At 36.9% G+C, this 22114-nt stretch overlaps 2 protein-coding genes across 3 annotated transcripts in view; one reads left to right on the plus strand and one right to left on the minus strand.

The window, feature by feature from the left end:
* LOC113508891 (nucleolysin TIA-1) overlaps positions 1–22114 on the plus strand; it is a 172017-nt gene that overhangs the window by 53076 nt on the left and 96827 nt on the right. The window contains exon 2 of the mRNA XM_026892056.1: positions 16961–17015. Within this exon, the coding sequence (XP_026747857.1) occupies positions 16961–17015 (55 nt within the window). The remainder of the gene's footprint in view (positions 1–16960; positions 17016–22114) is intronic.
* Positions 3112–9772, minus strand: LOC113508892. 2 transcript variants are annotated; one of them, XM_026892060.1, is made up of 6 exons: positions 9413–9772; positions 7540–8019; positions 6703–6969; positions 6136–6280; positions 4977–5137; positions 3112–3756 (listed from the first exon to the last, which is right to left on the minus strand). In XM_026892060.1, exons 2-6 carry the CDS (start codon positions 7961–7963, stop codon positions 3626–3628), a joined length of 1128 nt encoding a protein of 375 aa, XP_026747861.1. In that variant the 5' UTR covers positions 7964–8019; positions 9413–9772; the 3' UTR covers positions 3112–3625. The 2 variants fall into 2 exon arrangements, with proteins under 2 accessions (XP_026747861.1, XP_026747860.1); XM_026892059.1 differs by having other exon boundaries at positions 7540–8109.

A 22114-nucleotide genomic window follows, 5' to 3' on the forward strand; every position in this document is an offset into this window, starting at 1 on the left:
GTACCATTTTTTTAATACTTGTAAAAAGTCATTTAATTTAAAATTTATTTAATACCTTTACATCAGTTAGTTTTTGCCTTGTTTTCCAGCTGATCAATAGATGGCACTTTTTATAATAGAATTTAAATTTGTATGACGATAATTAAGCAGTGGACTGCTCTATTTTGATTAACTTGTATTTTTTACTACACTTTAAATAATTTTCAATTAGAAACTAAAGTTTTATTTGATTATTTAATAATAAGCCTGTAACACACAAAAGTTAGGCAAGCGTTAAACTAAATAGTTTACACTTTTCTTACTAGATGGCGCTATGAACGATTTACAGTTTCATTTCAAAAGTTCTCACTAGATGGCGCTTTCATAAGCCTCGCTTAATTAGTACCATAGAATACTCGATAGATGGCGTTCAGTTACGTAATAAATTGATCTTATGAGTGGAGTTGATAACGTTTTATTGTTGTTCCCAACGCTTAGGAAGTGAGGAAATAACTCGAATGTTTTGTTCCCACGATAAGATTTGTTTGTAGTTTTATTTCGTCTTGAGTTACTGTGAATTTGTGATTTGTAAGGTTTATAATACGGTTCAAAAAGGTCTAAGAGTTTTTAATCTGTCTTTACGGCACTTACGTGTATAGAACAGCCAAGAAGCCAAGATTCGAATCTACGACCTGCAAGGTCGTAGATTCGAATCCTAGCACGCACCTTTTTATATTATGTTCTAATTCATGCGAACATCAACATGAAATAATTATCTGTTGCTAGCATTACCGCTCGCTAAAATAAAAAATGATCTTACGAGAACATGAAATCGGAGTAAAAACTATTCTATATTGTGTTAATCTAGGTTAAAAACTATTCGTTTACCAAATTTTGTCTGTATCCGTTCGTAATAATAACATTCTTCCATTGATATTATTTGTAGGATTAACAATTATAGCTATGAAGCAATAATTATCATTTGAAAATAACGATGACGCAATACATTGGGAGGAAACTGGTTTAAGTGAGAAGTTTTTAAGGGCATCATCAAATAATTCCTCCTCTTTGATTTGAGCGTACTGTCAGACATAACCTAACCAATTTCGGTTCAAATCGTATTTATTCCCACGTTTTTATACACTCAATTTTCTTGTTTGTTTATCGTTCCGGTTGGATTTTTGCAACTCAATTTTGAGTCACTTCCCAATAAGCTAACAGGCTGAAATTTTCAGGGTGCTTCAAACCCGATGACAATGCAATTTACAACTATTAAATGTGACATTTAAAAAAGTGAGTATTTAGATATTTTTTTCTATAAATTTTATTTATATCTTAAGATTGTCTTAGTTCTCTTTTAATTCACGTGTTAACTTCATGGGAAGAGACCCGGTCCTTTTTAAAGGCGTACACGGGGACACAGGTCCAACGCGCAGAGGCCTTCTTGAGAACTTTAATCTACAATGTGACGGCGCATCTACTAGGGATCATTCACCTCCGCTCTATGGGAGAACAGACATGAAGAATCCAAAGTAGATGCAAAACTATTGCAAGTATGTATGTAAAAATAATTAGGCTATTATAAAATGAGGCATGTTGTGTGGACCAGTTCCTTAGATAATTCGGAGAACTATGGCATCTGCCTTTTTACACATGGCAATGCAAAACCAATTGGCAGGCGGTGACTCGCCGCTCACTATGGTCCCCTATGATACCGTCACGATTGACAGCAGGTGGGCAACACCAGTGCGAGCGGCTAGGGGTGTAGAGAGCGTCGCGGGTCACGGACCCGGAGCGGGTTTCCTCGTTATTCTTAGTTCTATTATTATTGTTATCAGCAGTATCAGCTTAGGTCGTCAAACGGCCGGGCAAAGACCTCCATTGATTTTAGAATCTTCTTTTGAAGTTTTTTTTTATATCCTATAGTTTTCCCTTCAAATTATTTTGTAAACATATTCAAAGAGGACCTGTTTTTCCAAACTCTTGCGGAACGCAGCTATATTATCAAAAGCTACGAAAAAAATTAGGGTTTAATAAAAACTACAATCGATTCACAGCACAATTTTATTACAAAAAAATAATATGATTAAGATTCATTACAAATATACATGAAAATATTATTTATAATGTTTAAAAATCATGATCTTACAAAAAATGCATTATTACTTTAACACAGAGGTTGCTCATAATAAATAACTTTCTTTATTAACTAAACTATTTTAAGGGCTCATTTAGACGTTGCGAGCTACTATGCAAGGTGTTATTGGCGCGCATCTTGGCTGTATGATGGATTGCAACGCATTGCCATACACCGACACAAAAACGCGGATGACGTAGCACGGCGGTTCAGGTTTAGTCAGTAAGAGTCTGACATTAGCCATTTCCTCCCCCGAGGGAGTGGGTGTCCATGAGGATTCCCCCGCCTTAACAAAAAAAAGGCGCTCAACTTGGGTATTTTACTTGATATATGCCAGCAATTTATACAACTTACACGATATTTTTCGCATCATCTAAATGGACCCGAAGTCTGGTTATACATCAAGCATGCTAAGCGAGAGATATCGTCTAAGAACCAATTTAATTACTTCATTAATAGACGCATATACAAAGGCAAAGACAACAGTAACCAAATTGCGAAGCGATTGAAAAAGCGAAAGGGATATACAAATATTCAAGTCACATGCACAAGACACCCAGACTCAGGACAAGCATTCGTGGATCACACAAATGCTTGTCCTACGAGATCGAACTAACACGTCGTGTAGAGTGAGTTTGGCGTGGTGACTTATACCACTCGGCTATCGATGCATAATTGTTTTTATTAAAAATAACTCATGTAATTTATAACTTTCCTGTCCATCCAAAGGTTATTAAAAGATGTAACGGTTTACTCAGGCGTATTTATCGGGGTAGCCCGACTAGTTTCGGACCCAACCGGAGTCCTTAATCATGAGCTGACGCGGCGGGATCGCGAGTCGAGTTCTCAGAATATATCGTTACATCTTTTAATAATGAATCAGTCTCACGATAGTTATTATAAAAACATCCAAAGGTTGACTGGAAGATATCGCTTTTAGCGATAAGACCGCCATTGTACCCTAACACTGTATGTATTATGAATCACTGCTGCAAGTCCATGGTGTACAAAAAAAAAATATATTCTATTCTATTTTACTTTCGCGGTCTTTTATTACGTCACCCTTAGGCTTGAAAAAATGAAGTTATTTCATTGACTCTTAAAGCATTTTCTTCACTATGTACCTATTCATGAAAAATTAATAGTCTTTGAGAGACTCAGAAAAGACGTAAGTAAGACGAAGACACACAAACTTGCCAGCGTCTTTTTTGCAACTTACCTTTCCTGTCAATTGCGTCGCGATGCTCAGTTTGCATATTATAATATAGGTATACATATTACCTTCGTGTCACGTTGTTTGTCAGCGATGGGCTCTTAATCTACTTTCCCGAATTGAAAGAGACTTTGAACTTGAAAGATAGGATAGCTTATAATGTAAATCTAGAGTCACAATATTATTTTTGAAAAATTTGCAAAGTATCATCGTCTCAAATCCGTGTTGACTGCGACTTATCTCCGCCCCATCTCCGTCTCACGTCTTTTCTGTTCGTCTTCTTCATATTGTGATGTTCATTCTAAGACAAGACGTCCTTTTCGATCGACGATGCCTACTCTCTGCATCCACCCTATGAAGCCTCTATTTTGCCTCATATCAGCCTTTTTGCCTCCTATACACTCCGCTAGAGGTCGCTTGTGCCAAACTGTAACAAATGAAATGTCAAAATTTTAATAAAAATCGATTTTTTTATTCCTAGTAGACTTAAAAGAGGCATTTGAAGGCTTTATCATAATGTTTCTGCGTTCGCGGTTTAAAATCGAATTTAGATTTCAAAAAATAATTAGTTGTTGAGAAAAAATGCAGTGATCAAAGTTAAAATCTCATGTGACGTCACTGATCGGTACACTTGCCGACAAATGACGTTCATTTAAGTCCCTTCCAAACATTCCAGCATCTTTGATACTTTTTTGTGATCGATTAAATATCTAATATTTTAGGAATCTACCCTAGGTACTGACTATTTTTTTGTCAAATTCTTAATCCTATGGAGAGGAACCGGCAAAAAGCTCCATAAATCATAATTTTATACCTATAGTCACATTATAAGGCTGTATTTGGTTTTTGTTTCAATTCCATAATTTTTCGGATCACAATTTCGATTTATTTCAGACATGGATATCATCACGCACTACGGAGCTCGTGGCTAAGCTATAACCGCATAAGTGATTCAATCACAGGTTAAGCTATGCTTGACGCGGTTGGTCCGTAGATGGGTGACTATCTTTGTCATAACGAGTTCCTCCGTGTTTCGGAAGGCACGTTAAATTGTGGGTCCCGGCTGTTATTCCTACATCTTTGACAGTCGTTACAGGTAGTCAGAAGCTTGAAAAAGTCTGACAACCAGTCTAACCAAGGGGTATCGTGTTGCCCAGGTAACTGGGTTGAGGAGATCAGATAGGCAGTCGCTCCTTGTAAAACACTGGTACTTAGCTGAAACCGGTTAGACTGGTAGCCGACCCCAACATAGTTGGGAAAAAGGCTAGGCCGATGAATGATATCATCACGCACTTATGTATTTTCGACTTTATTTCTTGCAAAGTATTTTCTATCTTTACTTCTTTAACATTATTCACGCGTATTTATTGATATTGCTGAACTAATTAGGGCAAGACTGAATCTCTATAATTTATTAGTTTTAATCGCAACATAAATACATAATCTGCAAAAGTTTTTACTGTCTATCTAACACCACTCAAAAGATACAGCCTGGTGACAGACAGGCGGACAGACAACAGGTCCTTTCTAATGAGATTCTATAAGTCCATTTTATCACGGAATCTCCTAAACGGCGATACTTGTCCTGTATGCGTCATAACCGCGAATAAATGTCTTCTTTCTTTCTATAAATAAATATATACTCACCAACGCCGTAAAAACAGGAGTTATAATCCAATTTGCAGTGGTTTAGGAAGACCCGACGCTGCCCGGTCCCGGATACAGCGCACTGGGGATCGTACTCGTCCGGGCAAGACACCGGGCATGGGTGAGAACAGAACTGACCGTTGTAATTCATTGCCATTGACCTGGAAAACAAAAATCATTAAAAACTATGGAGTGTTTAACAAAAAATCCAATGCTAGCGAAGAAGATTTCGAAAAAATAATTTGGATGTGTTTTTTTTGAAGCAAAACAACTTTATCGGCGTAAAATATAATAAAAAGTATGAATATGAGCAGAGCTCGTGATTCGAACAGGGTCGATAATATTTATTAATTTTATTTATATATAAGACTAGCTCTTCGCCCGCGGCTTCGCCCGCGTCGATGTCGGTTATATCGCGTTTCCAAGAGAACTCTTCAAAAGTCCGGGAAAAAAAATTCCTACGTTCTTTCTCAAGGTCAACTCTATCTCTGTACCAAATTTCATTAAAATCAGTTCAGTGGTTTAGACGTGAAAGCGTGACAGACAGACAGAGTTACTTTCGCATTTATTTCGAAAACAACATTGATGAGTATTTTGAAGTAAAAGAACTTTATCGGCGTTGGAGAATTTTTTTTCGCCACGCGTCCCTTTCTATTTAATATTACTAATCTATTAAAAAGTATTATATGAGCAGAGCCCGTGATTCGACCGGGATCTATAATCTTTATTAAATTATTTTTATGTAAGATAAATAAAAAAGTGACGTCACAATTCACTACACTACTACATTTTTTTTTGTTATTATTTCACTCCCATATTCCAGAGATTCTGAACCCAAAGTAAGTTGCCTAACCACTTGTGTTATGGAATTCAGATACAACGAAGGTACCACAAACACCCAGACCCGAGACAATGTAGAAATGTGAATTTTTACATTGACCCGACCGGGGATCGAACCCGGGACCTCAGAGTTAGCGACACCTTGAAACCGGTGCGTACGCCACTCGACCACGGAGGTCGTCAAATACATTCTAACTGCCTATATCATCTACATTTTTTTGTTTACGCGAGTGCCTCGGCAAAAAGGGGTCTAGAATGTCTACAAATAACATTGCTTTAAGAGATGCTAGCAGACACTCGATAAAAAGAAGAAGCTTACCTTCTAGAAGACGAACTCCTTGATGGAAAAACTCCCTTTGCCGCATTCTTTTCCATTGGAAATGATTTTGGTTTGAAAGCAAATGGTTTCTCAACATAATGAGCTCCGATTGTTTTACACCTGTCGACAGTTACTTGTCTATATCCTGAAAAGGAATTGTCAAAAACAAATTGAAACACATATTTACTGAACCTAGGCTATGCTACAACTGCACAAGTTGATCGATCACAGGTTAAGCTATGTTTGAAACAGTCCGTGGATGAATGACCATCTTTGTCATAACGAGTTGCTCCGTGTTTCGGAAGGCACGTTAAATTGTCGATCCCGGCTGTTGTTTACATATTTTTGACGGTCGTTACAGGTAGTCAGAAGCTAGAAAGTCTGACAGCGAGTCTAACTATGGGGTATCGTGTTGTCTGTTACTGGGTTGAGGAGGTCAGATAGGCAGTTGCTCCTTGTAAACTCTCAGTACTTAGCTGAATCCGGTTAGACTGGAAGCCGACCCCAACATAGTTGGGAAAAGACTAGAATCATGATGGTTAAAACTGTCCAAAAAAATATACTCACGGTTAATCTCATACTTAAAAGCGCAGTTAACCTTCCTGAAGTAACAGTCGTTTAAAAATAACCGATACTTCAGCTCTCTGTTCACAACTTTTGCTCCGCATACCGAGTGTATAGTGTTATTGCAATCCAGATCCGAACAGTTTAATTTTGGACGCTGTATCATATCGTCATCAATATAGTCAACGATATTATCATCACTCCGTTTCCCATCGTCGTTTCTTTCATGGTTTTTGCCAGTTATGAATACTATGTCCTCGTTGGGTGGATCTTGAATAAAAAGGGTTTGAAATTCAGATAAGTTTTTTAGACAATATAGGTAGAGCTATAGGAAAGTTGCTTTTAAATAAAAATGAAATTAATATGGATTGGAAGGACGCAGGTATAGGCTTGTAGTTGAGGTCACTACGTCAAAAATTAGCGCGACGTGTTGCAGGTTGGATCCGGCCGTAGGACCAGGCAATGAGTGTCTTTGTGCATGTGACTTGAATGTTTGTGAAACGCTCGCAACAAAAGGATTAAATTCTTAATGACGGGGTTGTTCAAAAATAATAAAGAATGTTTATTGGAAAGAACCTATTTTTTTACATCAAACGAGCCTAAATAATGTAGGAAAGAAAGTTCCACATTTCACGAGACCAGCTCATAAAAAAACATTGTATTTAAACATTCAATCTAAATAAAATCAAAGAGACTAATTTATATCGCAATTCGCAATCGGCCATTGTAAATGCATTCCATTCCATTTATTTCCATTCCAAGCTGAATTGGGGCCCACGTTAGTTTTTACAATAAGTGCAAGCAAAACTATAACTACAAAATCAATTTAAAAAAACTCACCAGGTTTGTCAACATGAAAATTCTTATTCAACACATCATTAACAGACTTCATCATCATCAAATCCTTGATCCTTAGATTAGCATACTTATCATCTTCATCGTCATCTCTTTCTTTCTCTCTATCCCTTTCTCTCTCTCTCGCAGCCTGTTCAGGTTTATTAGGGATAAACATGACATCGGCATCATCCTCATATTTGACAGTAGTCGTTGGTTTAGCTGTACTTATAGTTACTTTGACAGTTGTTTTGACAGTTGTCGTTTCCGTTTCAGCTTCTGTAACTTTTTCAGATGTCGTAGGTCTAAAATATTCGGCATCTGCATGACCTCCCCTTACAAATACATCCGGGTCTGTCCTATTCGCGTTGCAGTTCGATTTTATAATTAATGTTGGGATTAAAACTGGAATCCAGAGTTGGTGCCACATTTTTTCTGGTTTTCTGATTAGTTTTCGTTATTGCATCTTTCGATTTTTTCTTTAGCCTGTTGACAGAGTTATTGAGATGGGGTTTTTTGTGTTAAATAATCAGTCTTTTGCAACAGGAGTTTTTAGTGTTTTATTTAATAAGTTCCCTGAAAAATAATAGGTAAGTCCTTGTTAGCATAATCTCGAATTGAAAACGGTTGTCAATTTGTTTGTATTTTTGTACGTCTGTTACTTTAGAAATTCTAATTTCTGGACGTTTTGATAGCTGTCATTTGGTCTTATAAAAATGATATCGAATTTGGCTCAGTAATTTTTATTTGATGTTGGTTGTATGTTGAACTAATATCATGATGAAACTTAAATCGAATATGTTTTTGTTTCTCAAAATTATTTGATAAATAGTCACATTTATTTATTATGAAATTGGTGATAGTTTGTATTATTTGCAAGTAAAACAAAATGGCTACTTTAACCAAAAATTTTTGTAAACATTTACAACTTTACTATACTCCATTTGTTTAGGTACTTAAAAAGGTAAAAATAGTGGTGTCTCTTTTTGACAAAAAAGTCAAATAAGTAAAAGAAAATCAACTAAAACAATTTTTTTTTTATATAATTTTCTTAATGATGAAAGTCGTTGGTTGATTTATTATGATTGTACAAAAATCCCATCAAATATTGTTTACCTTTCTAGTGTCTAAAAAGTGATAGGAACTCTATTCTGTCCGCCAATCCGAATTGAAATTTTACAGATGATTAATTTATATTGACGGTAAAACAAACAAAAAGCAACGTTTGTTATGTATGTATGTAATATGTATAATTACTTGGTGGGTGACTAATGAATTTGAACAACACACAAAATGTTGCATCCAACCGATTTGATTTTCTTTCGCATGTACCTATGTACTACACCCTTATTGTCACGGGTTCGACTAGCATTTAACTGGTCTTATTTTAAATACCTAAACTAATGGACAATAGAATACTACCACAAACACTACAAACGTCAAAAAAAAACACCTAATAAAACCTAAATCTTACCTCACATAAAAAAAAATACAAAAAAGAACAGCAAAAACTACCAAAACGCACGGGATCTCAAAAACTTAAAACTAAAAAACCGTCGTATATATGTATATTATCTATATTCTATACTCTATACTAATATATAAAGTTGAAGAGTTTGTTTGTTTGTTTGAACGCGCTAGTCTCAGGAACTACTGGTTCAAATTGAAAAATTATTTTTGTGTTCAATAGATCATTCATCGAGAAAGGTTTTAGGCTATAAACCATCACGCTGCGACTAATAGGAACGAAGATACAATGAAAAATGCGTAAAAAACAGGGTAGATATAAATCATAACTTATATCTTCTAGCCACGACGAAGACGCGGGCAACAGCTAACTTCAAAATAAAATTGTAACTCAAAAACCCGTTGATCTAACCTCACTTTTTAATATCACAAAGTTTCGATACAGTTCACTTCACAATGCAAGTCAAAGATTTAAAACAATTTTACGAAACAGTCTTGATAAACGACTGGCAGCGTTAGTAAATGAAAACGAATTGACTGAAAAATTCAAACTTCATTTTGCTTTGTTTTCAAATTCAATGATATCGGGGCACATTGTTACGTGCCGGGGTGGGCAGAGCAGGTGTTAGGCATGTAATAGCTTATTAAATAGTTTGAAACGTAATCATCATGTAAGGCTTTGATTTTAATTGAATTTTTGTGTTTCGTACTCAAAATTGAACATCATTTGTGTTAGTTGATAGATGAAGATTTATTAATCACTAGCTTTTCGCCGGCTTCGCCCGCGTTGACGTCGGTTATATCGCGTTTCCAGTAAAACTCTTCAAAACTCCGAGATAAAAACTATCCTATGTTCTTTCTCAAGGTCAGCTCTATCTTTGTACCTAATTTCATTAAAATCCGTTCAGTGGTTTAGACGTGAAAGCGTAACAGACAGACAGAGTTACTTTCGCATTTATAATATTAGTAGAGAAGTAGAGATTATCATCATTTACCCAATTATGTTGGGGTCGGCTTCCAGTCTAATAAGAAACAGCTAAGTACCAGTGTTTTACTCAATACTCAATTCTCTTTGTTGGTGTTTTACAGAGCGACTGACCTCCTCAACCCAGTTACAGACAACACGATACCTATTTGTTAGACTGGTTGTCAGACTTTCAAGCTTCTGACTAACTGTAACTACTGTCAAAGATGTAGGAATAACAGCCTGGTCACAATTGTAGCTTTGATGACTTAGTTGCAAACGCAGCCTTGCTTTATAATATAATCTAGAAATTAAACCTAACTTTTACTCACCTGGTTGAGGTCGCCACGCCAAACCCACTGAGCGCGACGTGTTAGTTCGATCTCGTAGGACAAGAATTTGTGTGATCCACGAATGCTTGTTCTGAGTCTGGGTGTCTTGTGCATGTGACTTGAATGTTTGTGAAACCTAAGATACAAGGATTGAATTCCTTAATGCGGGAGTCGTGTTTTTAATTACCAATTTTCTGGCTTCTTGGCTAGAGTTAAGTTCAATATAAGAGAAAAATAAACAGCTTATGTAAGTGCAGTTTAGTAACTTAGGTTTGCGTAACTTAAACAGCGTTCAGATTAGTCGAAGGATCTAGGTGTTTTAGATTACGTAAATAAAGTTGAGTTAATCAGATTTAGGGTTTTCTATTATACGTTTTAAGAATTAGGTAGGTTTGCAGTCTGACCTGTCTTTTTTGTGCCCATAGTCAATAATTCTAGATATGAAATTAAAAACTTGTAAAAATAGCGATATTTTGTGCTATTAAACAATAAGCACGAAAAGAAAATAATTATCGTAAATAGTGTGTATTTATAGTATCTATTCACGTCATAAAAAATACGGCAGTATTCAACGACTATTCAACAATTCCATATTCCACTAAAAAATAGGTTTAGCTTACAATCTTTGACAGCGCCATCTGTTATCACACCTTTGAACTACGTAAGCATTCACCTCACCTTAGCGTATGACTGTCAAATTTCATACAGCGAGTTTGATACAGTTTTTAAAAATATTTCAAAAGATGGCGCTTTCAAAGGTTTTAGACGCTGTTATTTTTTAATTATGAGAAATCTTGTTCCATTGTTTCCTTTTCTAAAGGGCTTTTTCATAATATTATTATTCGGCAGAGGGTGTATTATTCGTCGGAATTGTATTAATTTTTCACTTCTTTTATTAGAACCTGGTAAATTGTATCCTCTAGGGATTTTATTAGTATTTGCCTAAAGGTTTTGTAATCTAATTTAAAAATAATTACTTTTGCCTTTGAAAATATTTTTTTAGTTAAATATTATATTTTTCTAAGTATTCTTTTTTTCGAGCTACTTTATATTTCCAATCTCACGGGGTTAAATTGAATACTAAATACAGAGCGACTGTCTATCTGACAACACAACACATGTTACTGTAACACAGTATCACATAGTAAGACTGCGTCACAACTGTAATGACATAACGACTGTCAAAAATCAATATATGACAGTTGAAAGCAATGGCGTAAGGTTTCCAATACTTTCAATAGGAAATGGTCACTAATGATTTATTAGGTTAAAACCATTTTTTCAAAATAATTCAGAAAACTGTTAATATGTTTTACAAAATAAAAAGAAAGCGGGATCCCTTATAATTTCTTTTTCTTTTACAAATTCGTTTGTTTTGATGTTTGTTACCTCAAAACTTCGGACTGAATAAACCGATTTCGTTGATTCTTTTGACATTTAACGTAAAATAGCTGTCATTTCGGTCCCATATATTTAATCAAAGACTCCGTGGTTTTTTTTTGTAGTCAATTGTACGTTTTTGTTATTAAAACAATATTGTTTGTATTTTTCTGGGCTTATTTGCACAGTACTCTCAGTGTTGCCAATACGACTTTTTTCATTTAATTCCAAAGGACATAATAGGTTCATATTTTATAAAATAACTATCAAAAACATATACTTTTCATAACCAAAAAAACATTTATGTGTTTTAAACAGATCTCTCAATTAGTTTACCAAACATTCATTATAAAATGGTAACGTTTGTTTAACAAAATTATATCTTATGTTAAATATTATATCTCATTACAGTTATTATTATTTTAGATAAAAAAAAACTGAGGAAAAGTGTGTCTTACATGACAAAGCGAAGATATAATAAGCTACGTTAAAGCTATAGAAACAAGCTGGTGTTATAGATATCTGCCGAGTGTGAACAATCACCAAATTCGATTCCCGCGTAGGACAAACGTTTGTGTGATCCACGAATGCTTGTCCTGAGTCTGGGTGTCTTGTGCATGTGACTTGAAAGTCTGAGAAAATTGTGACAAAAGGATTCAATAAAAAGTGGATTTGTATTAAAAACCAAATACAAACTACTAATTTTACAGTATGGTTGATGTACAACATGGTGTCAGAGTGTAACCCGCCCGTAGACCTCTGACGTGAATCAACACACCCTTAATAAATTCTAAGTTGTTCTAGTTTCTCCACTACATTTTGAGAATCGTTTCGAAAATTTTCTAGAATCTGACAGTAAATAAGCTGGTGATACATAGGTCTCAATATTGACTCGCATAATTTTTAAGTTTTTAATTTTGATATTGGCGCCCACCGTGGGGCAGCTTAATACTGTTTTATTATCCCGAGACATTGTTTTCAAACTCAGTTTTTAAACTCAAAGAGGTCATATCAAAATATTTCAATATCATTGGCCTAGCCTTTTCCCAACTATGTTGGGCTCGGCTACCAGTCCAACCGGTTTCAGCTAAGTACCAGTGTTTTACAAGAAGCGACTGCCTATCTGACCTCCTCAACCCAGTTACCTGGGCAACACGATACTCCTTGGTTAGACTGGCTGTCAGACTTTCAAGATGTAGGAATAACACCCGGGACCCACAGTTTAACGTGCCTTCCGAAACACGGAGGAACTCGTTATGACAAAGATGGTCACCCATCTACGGACCAACCGCGTCAAGCATAGCTTACCCTGTGATCGATTCACTTATGCGGTTATAGCTTAGCCACGAGCTCCTCTAAAATATTTCAATAATATAAGCATTTATATAATATCAGTCTCTCAAACCCTACAACGTTCTCCGCTCATGTCCAACTAATTTATACACCGTGATTTTTTAGTCGTCTTACAAAAGCAGCCCAGTTCATGTATCCAAAGACTAGAACACGTTCATGATGAAAAAATAGGTATTTATGAGATTTTAATAAATTTAAAATGCAATTTTTATTCAATATTATGATGCAATTCGTAGTTTTTTAGAAACACAGCTCTGTTGCGAGCGCGGTCCGAGCCTTGTAACAATGGTGAGGGGTGCGGTCGGCGGCGTTTTTATCATTTTAAGAGTATATTTCAGATTTCTCTTGTTTAATTTTTCTTCGTACTTATTATCTTAGTTGATGATAAAAAAATTATAATCGCGCTTAGGGATATTTTACGTCGGATACATGACCTGGGCTGCTGTCAAAAATATGTATAGATGTTTGTTCCTCTTTCACGCAAAAACTACTGAACGGATTGAGACGAAACTTGGTACACAGATAGTTTATAACCAGGATTAACATATAGTATAGTTTTTATCCCAATTTTACGTACCTATAGGATCACTTTCGATTTGTAAGTCGCGGGCAAGCGGACAAAAGCTAGTGCTATATAAATGCTATGCTATATTTTATAGCATCGCTTGTTATGTAAGACACAGCTTCAGCAGCAAGTAGGCCTCCGGCCATACAGTACCTAATTACGTAGCTTGAATTGGTAAAGTAAGCTTAAATGTGAGAGTCCGTTAAACCACGTCAGTTAAAATGACGGACGAAACTTACAGGGGCCAGGGAACCAAATCTGCTATTAAAAATGGCCGATGAATTTTGGCATGGAAATGGATTAAATTGGCATTATTCGTATTAATCAAAGCATTTTTTTTCAATACGATAATTAGAGTTTGTTTTTTTTTAATAAATGCGGACAACATCACATACATTGTTCTGAACCCAAAGTAAGTTGCTTAAGCACTTGTGCTATGGAATTCAGATACAACGAAGGTACCACAAACACCCAGACCCGAGACAATGTAGAAATGTGAATTTTTACATTGAACCGACCGGTGATCGAAACCGGGACCTCAGAGCTAGCGACACCTTGAAACCGATGCGTACGCCACTCGACCACGGAGGTCTTCAAAATTTATAAACCAATACATTTATTATTTCTGAAATGACGTGTGTCAATGTTGACGTACATCGCCTGGAGGTAGTAGGTCTTACAACGGGATACGCTGTCGGGATCCAAAGCTAAGCGAAGGTTAACATTCGTTTCTTGCTATAGAAAATTATAAAAGACGTTGTTTCGGTATAGGTTAAGGGTGATCTTGTGGATGCTGTAAGATAATAATTAGATATAGTTGTTGTGAAATATCATTGGCCTAGCCTGTTCCCATCAGACAGGAATGGCGGCGTATTGTTAGGCGAGCCACTAACAGCTGAAATGACGACCACGACCACTCTGCCAAGAGTGCAATGACTAAGAGAGAGCCTTTTCCCAACTATGTTGTTGTCGGCTACCAGTCTAACCGGTTTCAGCTAAGTACCAGTGTTTTACAAGGAGCGACTGCCTATCTGACCTCCTCAACCCAGTTACCTGGGCGACACGATACCCCTTGGTTAGACTGGTTGTCAGACTTTTCAAGCTTCTGATTACCTGTAACGACTGTCAAAGATTCAAGAATAACAGCCGGGACCCACAATTTAACGTGCCTTTCGAAACACGGAGGAACTCCTTATGACAAAGATGGTCACCCATCTATGGACCAACCGCGTCAAGCATAGCTTAACCTGTGATCGTTTCACTTCTGCGGTTACAGCTTAGCCACGAGCTCCTCGTGTATAATAGTTGTTGTGAAATACCGAGATGGTATTTCAGGAAGATTGACCTGTATAGTACACTCGTGAGCCTAGTAATGGATAAAAATAAAACTCCGGTGTTACTAGAGCAAGCTCATTTATTGTCTTTCAACGTTGACACGTATACTTCCCGTGTAACGAAACCATGGCGCGATTCAATTCGTGTCAACGCCATCTATCGAGCACACGGGAAGCTTTAGAATAATTGCTTCGTAAACAATAATCTTAATTATGTTTCAAGAAAACCATTTGATGCCATAATGGTTTCTTTTTGAAAAAAAAAAACATTTTAATAATAATTTTAACAATAAAAATGTACAAGCGAATCTTGAGTGAGTACATTTTTTGGGCCTGCCAATTTCTGTAAAATAAAAAATATTTAACAAAGTCAATTCATTTAGTCTGAAGATCTGAGGACACAAAAAAAGCAATATATAGTCAACCCGTACTAAGGAATTTTAATTCTTCTATCGCGAGGGTTTCGCAAAAATTCAAGTCACATGCACAAGACATTCGTGGATCACACAAATGCTGGTCTTACGCGGGGATCGAACTAACACGTCGCGCTCTGTGGGTTTGGCGTGGTGACCTCAACCACTTAGCTATCAGAATTCAGTACAACCTCCTTTTTGGATTAAGTGGGAGTCGGAATAGTGTTACAAAAGGTTCTGTGAAAACCGTAGCATATTTTGATAGTAACTATCGGGAAAATGATTCATTATTAAATGATTTATCGGTTTACTCACGCGTATTTATCGGGATCACCCGACTAAGGACTGCGTTTGCGTCCGAAACTAGTCGGGCTACTTCGATAAATACGCTTGAGTAAACCGTTACATCATTTAATAATAAACCGTAGCTTGCCAGTGCCGGCGTTAGGGGGGGGGCGTGATGGGGTGATGGCCCAGGGCGACAAATTCTGGGGGGCGCCAAGGTCTGAAGTTGGAGTCTCTTGCCTCTCCTGGCGCAAACCCTCAGAACTGTGCTCTACGCTAGAGGTGGAATACTTCCACAGCCAAACGTAACGCTAAAGGAAAGATGAAATTCTTAATATAATTTTACTTGGGATCAGCAAAAAACTAACACTTGATATTGCTTCCCTCAAGTGGGCGCCACAATATTTTCGCCCGGGGTGTCAGTGGACCTTACGCCGGCACTGTAGCTTACTACAAAAATAGTAAATTTTAAATATACAAGACAACCTTGTCCAAAATATACAATTCTTATCGAAGAACAAAACCATCTTTCCAATCCTGCCTTTAATATATTATTCAATTATTAAAAAAACATGGCGAAGCGAACGCTTAAATAAATACAAAGAGTTATTATAAAACCTTGGAAAAACCCTTAAGGGAAAACCTCGAGAATACAGCAAAAAATAACATTTCATATTCAGGTAAATTTTATTAAACAAACAGGATTGATTGATTGAGAATCTGTGGAAAAATCTTTGTTAGGTATTTAGACAAAAGATAGAATGATCATACTAGTATTATAAACTAGCTGTTGCCCGCGACTTCGTCCGCGTGGTTAGAAGATATAAGTTTTAATTTATACCTGCCTTCTATCTATCTTGTAGGATTCAGTCAGCGTTTGCAATGTAAGCGTAAAAAATGTGTTTTTTACGACCTCACATTAGAAACCTCAAAAATTGTAGCCTATGTGTTATTCTGACGATTAGAAGGATACCTCTTGAAAACAATGCAAATCCTCTTGAAATACATACATAATATAGATAAATTACACCCAGACACAGAACAAATACTCGTGCTCATCACACAAACATATTTCCTGGGTGGGAACCGAACCCACGACCTCCAGTATAGCAGTCAGGATCACTAACCACTAGACCAGCAGGACAGTCGATTAAAATGATTTTCCCACATCTTCTTATTCGTTTGCTTGTCGTTCCGGTTGAATTTTTGCAACTCAATTTTGAGTCACTTCCCGATAAGCTGGCAGGCTGAAATTTTCAGGGTAGCTTCAAACCCGATGACAATGCAATTTACAACAACAAATTTATAAAAAACGGCTTTTGCATTTGTTTCAGAAGCAGATGACAACCATGGTGGTCCCGAGTGGTCCTGTGTCGTCACCGCCAAAAGGTAAGTTTATGTAACTTTTGCCCGTGACTTCTGCCGCTGGTTATAAAGATAGAATAGGAATTTATCTAGTAGAATTATCATTTAAGAACGCATTCACCCTCGTTTGTCGTTGTTACATATTTCGGTACTACTCTGCTCATATTAATCATAGCGTGATAGTTTATATCTTTAAGCGTTCCTTAATAAATGAGCTATCTAACACTGAAAGAATTTTATCAATTGGAACAGTAGTTACTGAGATTAGCGCGTTTAAACAAACGAACTCCTCAGCTTTATTATATACTAGCTGTTGCCCGCGACTTCGTCCCCGTGGGTAGAAGATATAAGTTATGATTTATACCTGCCCTGTTATTTTCACAATTTCCATTGTATCTTAGCTCCTTTTAGTCGCAGCGTGATGGTTTATAGCCTAAAGCCTTCCTCGATGAATGGTCTATTCAACACAAAAATATTTTTTCAATTTGGACCAGTAGTTCCTGAGATTAGCGCGTTCAAACAAACAAACAAACTCTTCAGCTTTATATATTAGTATAGATTAGAAATAAGTATAGATAATATTATCATCACATAGCCGTGTAGACAGTTATGGTAATAAAACAAGTCCCGGGTTAAGCAACAGTTCATGGATGTCATAAATGTAATGGGTGACCAATTAAGTTAGAAAAAAACACATTTCCATATTCCACAACACACAACGCCATCTAGTGTCAAACTAAGCAAAGCTTGTATTGTGAGTACTAGACAACTGATAAACATACTTATATATATCTAAATACATACATAATATAAAAAAACACGTTCTTGACCAGTTTTTCCAGAAATCTTATTATTTTTACGAATATTGAAAAGTGATGGGAATATTGTTTTCATTTTCAACAATTCATTTTAGTTCTTTTAGATTTTCCTTAATTTATTTTTAAAGGGCAAAGTTTATTAGCAGGATTTTTATAACAGACATAATGTGTTTTATAATTAAATAGAGTCTTGTCTGCTTTTTATAACTAGCTGTTTCACGCGACTTTGTGTGGATAAGATTTTTTAAATTGGATTAATCGGTTTAGAATGCACGCATGTTTTTATTTCTGTAAAATATTTTTTTTTTTACATAAGAACGACTCCTGCATCAAAAAATTTAATCCTTGTATCGCGGGAGGTTTACACAAACATTCTAGTCACATGCACAAAGACACCCAGACACAGGGCAAGCATTCGTGGATCACACTTGAAATGCTTTTCCTACGCGGGGATCGAACCAACACGTCGCGTTTGGTTTGGCGTGTTGACCTCAACCACTCGGCTATCCGTGCAAAAAAACTCGTAATTGACACTTAGTTGGTAACGCGACTGGCACGTATAGCCAAGAAGGTAAATCTCAAAACTAAAATAAGTTCATAAGTTTTCTAATCGTTTCCTACATATACACGGTGATTTTTAGCCGTCTTACAAAAGCAGCCCAGTTCATGTATCCGACGTAAAATACCCCTAGGCGCGATTTTTTTTTTATCATCAACTTAGATAATAAGTACGAAGAAAAATTAAACAAGAGAAATCTGAAATATACTCTTAAAAATGATAAAAACGCCGCCGCCCGCACCCCTCACCATTGTTACAAGGCTCGGACCGCGCTCGCAACAGAGCTGTGTTTCTAAAAAATTACGATTTGCATCATAATATTGAATAAAAATTGCATTTTAAATTTATTCAAATCTCATTAATACCAATTTTTTTATCATGAACGTGTTCTAGTCATTGGATACACGAACTGGGCTGCTTTTGTAAGACGACTAAAAAATCACGGTGTATACCCTAAAATACTGTTCAAACTCTAAGCACTTTACCTGAGAATCAAACCAACGACCTACCTTCAGTCCCAGTTACTAACAACTACGCTTGCCAGTACAACCCGAGTTTTACACAAATAAACAAGCAACGCCGCGGGCAAACATGAGTTAAGATATTCATGAAAGTTCAGCGGTATTGAATATTTAACTACACAATTAACCCAAATTTACTATAACTACAGGGTGTTACTATAAGTGAGCGGCCATATTTTGTGATCGGAAATTTATTACACTCTTTTGATTTTATTGAATGAATCATTTGTGTTTTAATAAAAAATGATGATTTTAATGAAAATTTAATTAGTCTTTGGATTGGTAAATAGTTGTCTAAAAAAAATTTGTTTATGTAAGTAAGCATGTAATGAATGGAATATAAAATATGACTGGTCATTTATGCAACACCCTGTAAATGATCTGTTTGTGGGTTTACTGAGAGAATTCATTAGCTGATAGCCGAAGGTCAAAGCTTTTGTTGTAATGGGCGTGATAACTATATAATTATGCCAATACAGGAAACTCATACAGAGAACGAGCATTGATCACCACGCTTGTGAGCTGCCCCACGGTGGGGCGCCATTACCGAATCTGTTAATAACATCAGCCTGTAACTGTCCCACTGCAGGCCTCTTATACAGAGAACGAGAATTGGTCACCACGCTGGTGAGCTACCCCACGGTGGGGCGCCATTACCGAAGCTGTTAATAACACCAGCCTGTAACTGTCCCACTGCAGGCCTCTCATACAGAGAACGAGCATTGATCACCACGCTTGTGAGCTGCCCCACGGTGGGGCGCCATTACCGAATCTGTTAATAAAACCAGCCTGTAACTGTCCCACTGCAGGCCTCTCATACAGAGAACGAGCATTGATCACCACGCTTGTGAGCTGCCCCACGGTGGGGCGCCAATACCGAAGCTGTTAATAACACCAGCCTGTAACTGTCCCACTGCAGGCCTCTCATACAGAGAACGAGCATTGATCACCACGCTTGTGAGCTGCCCCACGGTGGGGCGCCATTACCGAAGCTGTTAATAACACCAGCCTGTGACTGTCACACTGCACGGACGCCTAAAACATTGTGCGTCACATGGGTTCGATCCCCGCGTAGGACAAGCATTGTATAACCCACGAATGCTTGTAATGAGTCTTTGTGTCTTTACGCATGTGACTTGAATATTTGTGGACCCCCACCATTTACAACTATAAAAACGGCTGGATCGATTTTGTGGAAATTTCAATGGAATGACATTTAAAAGCGTGGATATTTAGATTTTTAAATCTATTAATTTTACATTAAATGAATCATGAATCAACAAAATCGGTTCATCCAGTCCAATGATCTGAGGTAACCAACAGAAAAAACCAGACAAAAGAGAACTTCTTTCTTTTTACAATCGGTAAAAAAAAGGAATATTTTGTATTCAAATTAAACTTTACAACGTCACTTAATAACCAGTCTAACTAAGGGGTATCGTGTTGACAGTAACTGGGTTGAGGAGGTCAGATAGGCAGTCGCGCTGTAAAACACTGGTAACTGAATCCGGTTAGACTGGAAGCCGACCCCAACATAGTTGGGAAAAGGCTAGGATGATGATCAAAACAAGCATGAATTAATATGAAATGGATAAGTGGTTATAGTATTTATAATACCTGCCAGCTTTGAAGCCCCCGGTTTTACCCCAACCCCCCGCCCTTGTAATTCGAGTAACTCATGAATTTTATACCAGTGACGGCTCGTGTGTGTGTTTTGGGCGTGTCCTAAGTTGTAGAGACAAGCGGTTTGAGTTTGTTGTGTGGGGTAATTGAAAATTTGCTTTTTGATCCCACGTTTTTATAGATTCACTTTTCTTGTTTGTTTCTCGTTTCGGTTGGATTTTTGTAATTCAATTTTGAGGTATTTCCCGATGAGGTAGTAGGCTGAAATCTTCAGGATAGCTTCAAACCCGATGACAATGCAATTTACTACGATAAAAATGGGATGACATTTAAAAACGTGGGTTTAAGATTTTTATTTCTGTTGAGGAGCTTTGACTATAATACATCTGCACAAGTTGAGCTACGCATCATCTTACTTATAACCAGTTTTTTATGTTTGAGAAGGTTAGTCGGACACTCAAATGTGATTAAAGATAGTTAGTGGTTTCTTAGGTTTACGAGAATGTTAGACATTGAAATGAAACTACTTTTACGGATTTTATCGCGGTCTCAGTCTGCCCGTGACCATGATACCTGCAAAGGTTTCGGAACGTCGGGAACTAAAAATAAACCGCGATAAAATCCGTTAAAGTAGTTTCATTTCAATAAAGATACTTAGGTTTCGACTTCGTCGAGTGGCGTACGCACCGGTTTCAAGGTGTCGCTAGCTCTGAGGTCCCGGGTTCGATCCCCGGTCGGGTCAATGTAAAAATTCACATTTCTACATTGTTTCGGGTCTGGGTGTTTGTCTTACCTTCGTTGTTTCTGAATTCCATACCACAAGTGCTTTAGCAACTTACTTTGGGTTCAGAACAATGTATGTGATGTTGTCCGCATGTTGTCCGCAGGTTTCAGTTAAAAAAAATATATTTTAAACCCACGTCCAACGGTATACCAGTTATCACAACTAACTACTAGACCAACAGTTAGCCTCGTAGATAAACCATACTCTCCATTTGTCACCACGCCAGCCCGCTCCAGCTTCCAGCCACCCCCCTACTGCCTATCCCTTGTCCCCCACAACACATACATACGTAGGCTCGGTGTACACACACTGATTTCCCGGCCGTACAGCCTGCGGCCACGAGCATGAGAGAGGGAACCAACATCGATATTATATAGATGTTGAGGTTATGAATATTCATTTTTATTGTTTCGTTTTTTTTATCCAAGGTTAATAAAAGGGGGGTTGTGTCTGTTTGTTTGTCGTGTTATAGATCATAAATGGATAGAGCGATTTGCCTTTTTTTTTTCAAGATTACTTTTTTAATCACTGATGATATTGAAAGGGGTGTTTTGAGTGTGATGTGTCTGTTTGTTTGTGGTATCATAGCTCATAAATGGATTAAGAGGTTTGAATTTAAGTTTCTTTTTGTTAATAGTGATCTTAGGTATGTCTGGAAAACATCGGTTGAGGTGTTTTATAATTGTAGGGCAATTGTAGGGGGTTTTCTAAATTTTTTTTATAACCGCCAATCACAATTGTGGATAATAATAATATCTTAAGAGCGTAAATACATTGCGAAACGTTACTAGAAAACTTAATTTTATATGTTATTTTGA

Source organism: Trichoplusia ni, chromosome 3, assembly GCF_003590095.1.
Source record: "Trichoplusia ni isolate ovarian cell line Hi5 chromosome 3, tn1, whole genome shotgun sequence".
Classification (NCBI taxonomy): Eukaryota; Metazoa; Arthropoda; class Insecta; order Lepidoptera; family Noctuidae; genus Trichoplusia; species Trichoplusia ni.

Bases quoted from the DNA above. Each gene is read 5' to 3' on its own strand.
- LOC113508892 (XM_026892060.1), bottom strand. From the start codon at position 7,963: ATGTGGCACCAACTCTGGATTCCAGTTTTAATCCCAACATTAATTATA. The intron at 6,281-6,702 runs GTGAGTATATTT...ATTCCTTTTCAG, and splicing joins TTTTAAGTATGAGATTAACC to GATATAGACAAGTAACTGTC. The intron at 3,757-4,976 runs GTGAGTATATAT...CATTTGTTACAG, and splicing joins CTCCTGTTTTTACGGCGTTG to TTTGGCACAAGCGACCTCTA.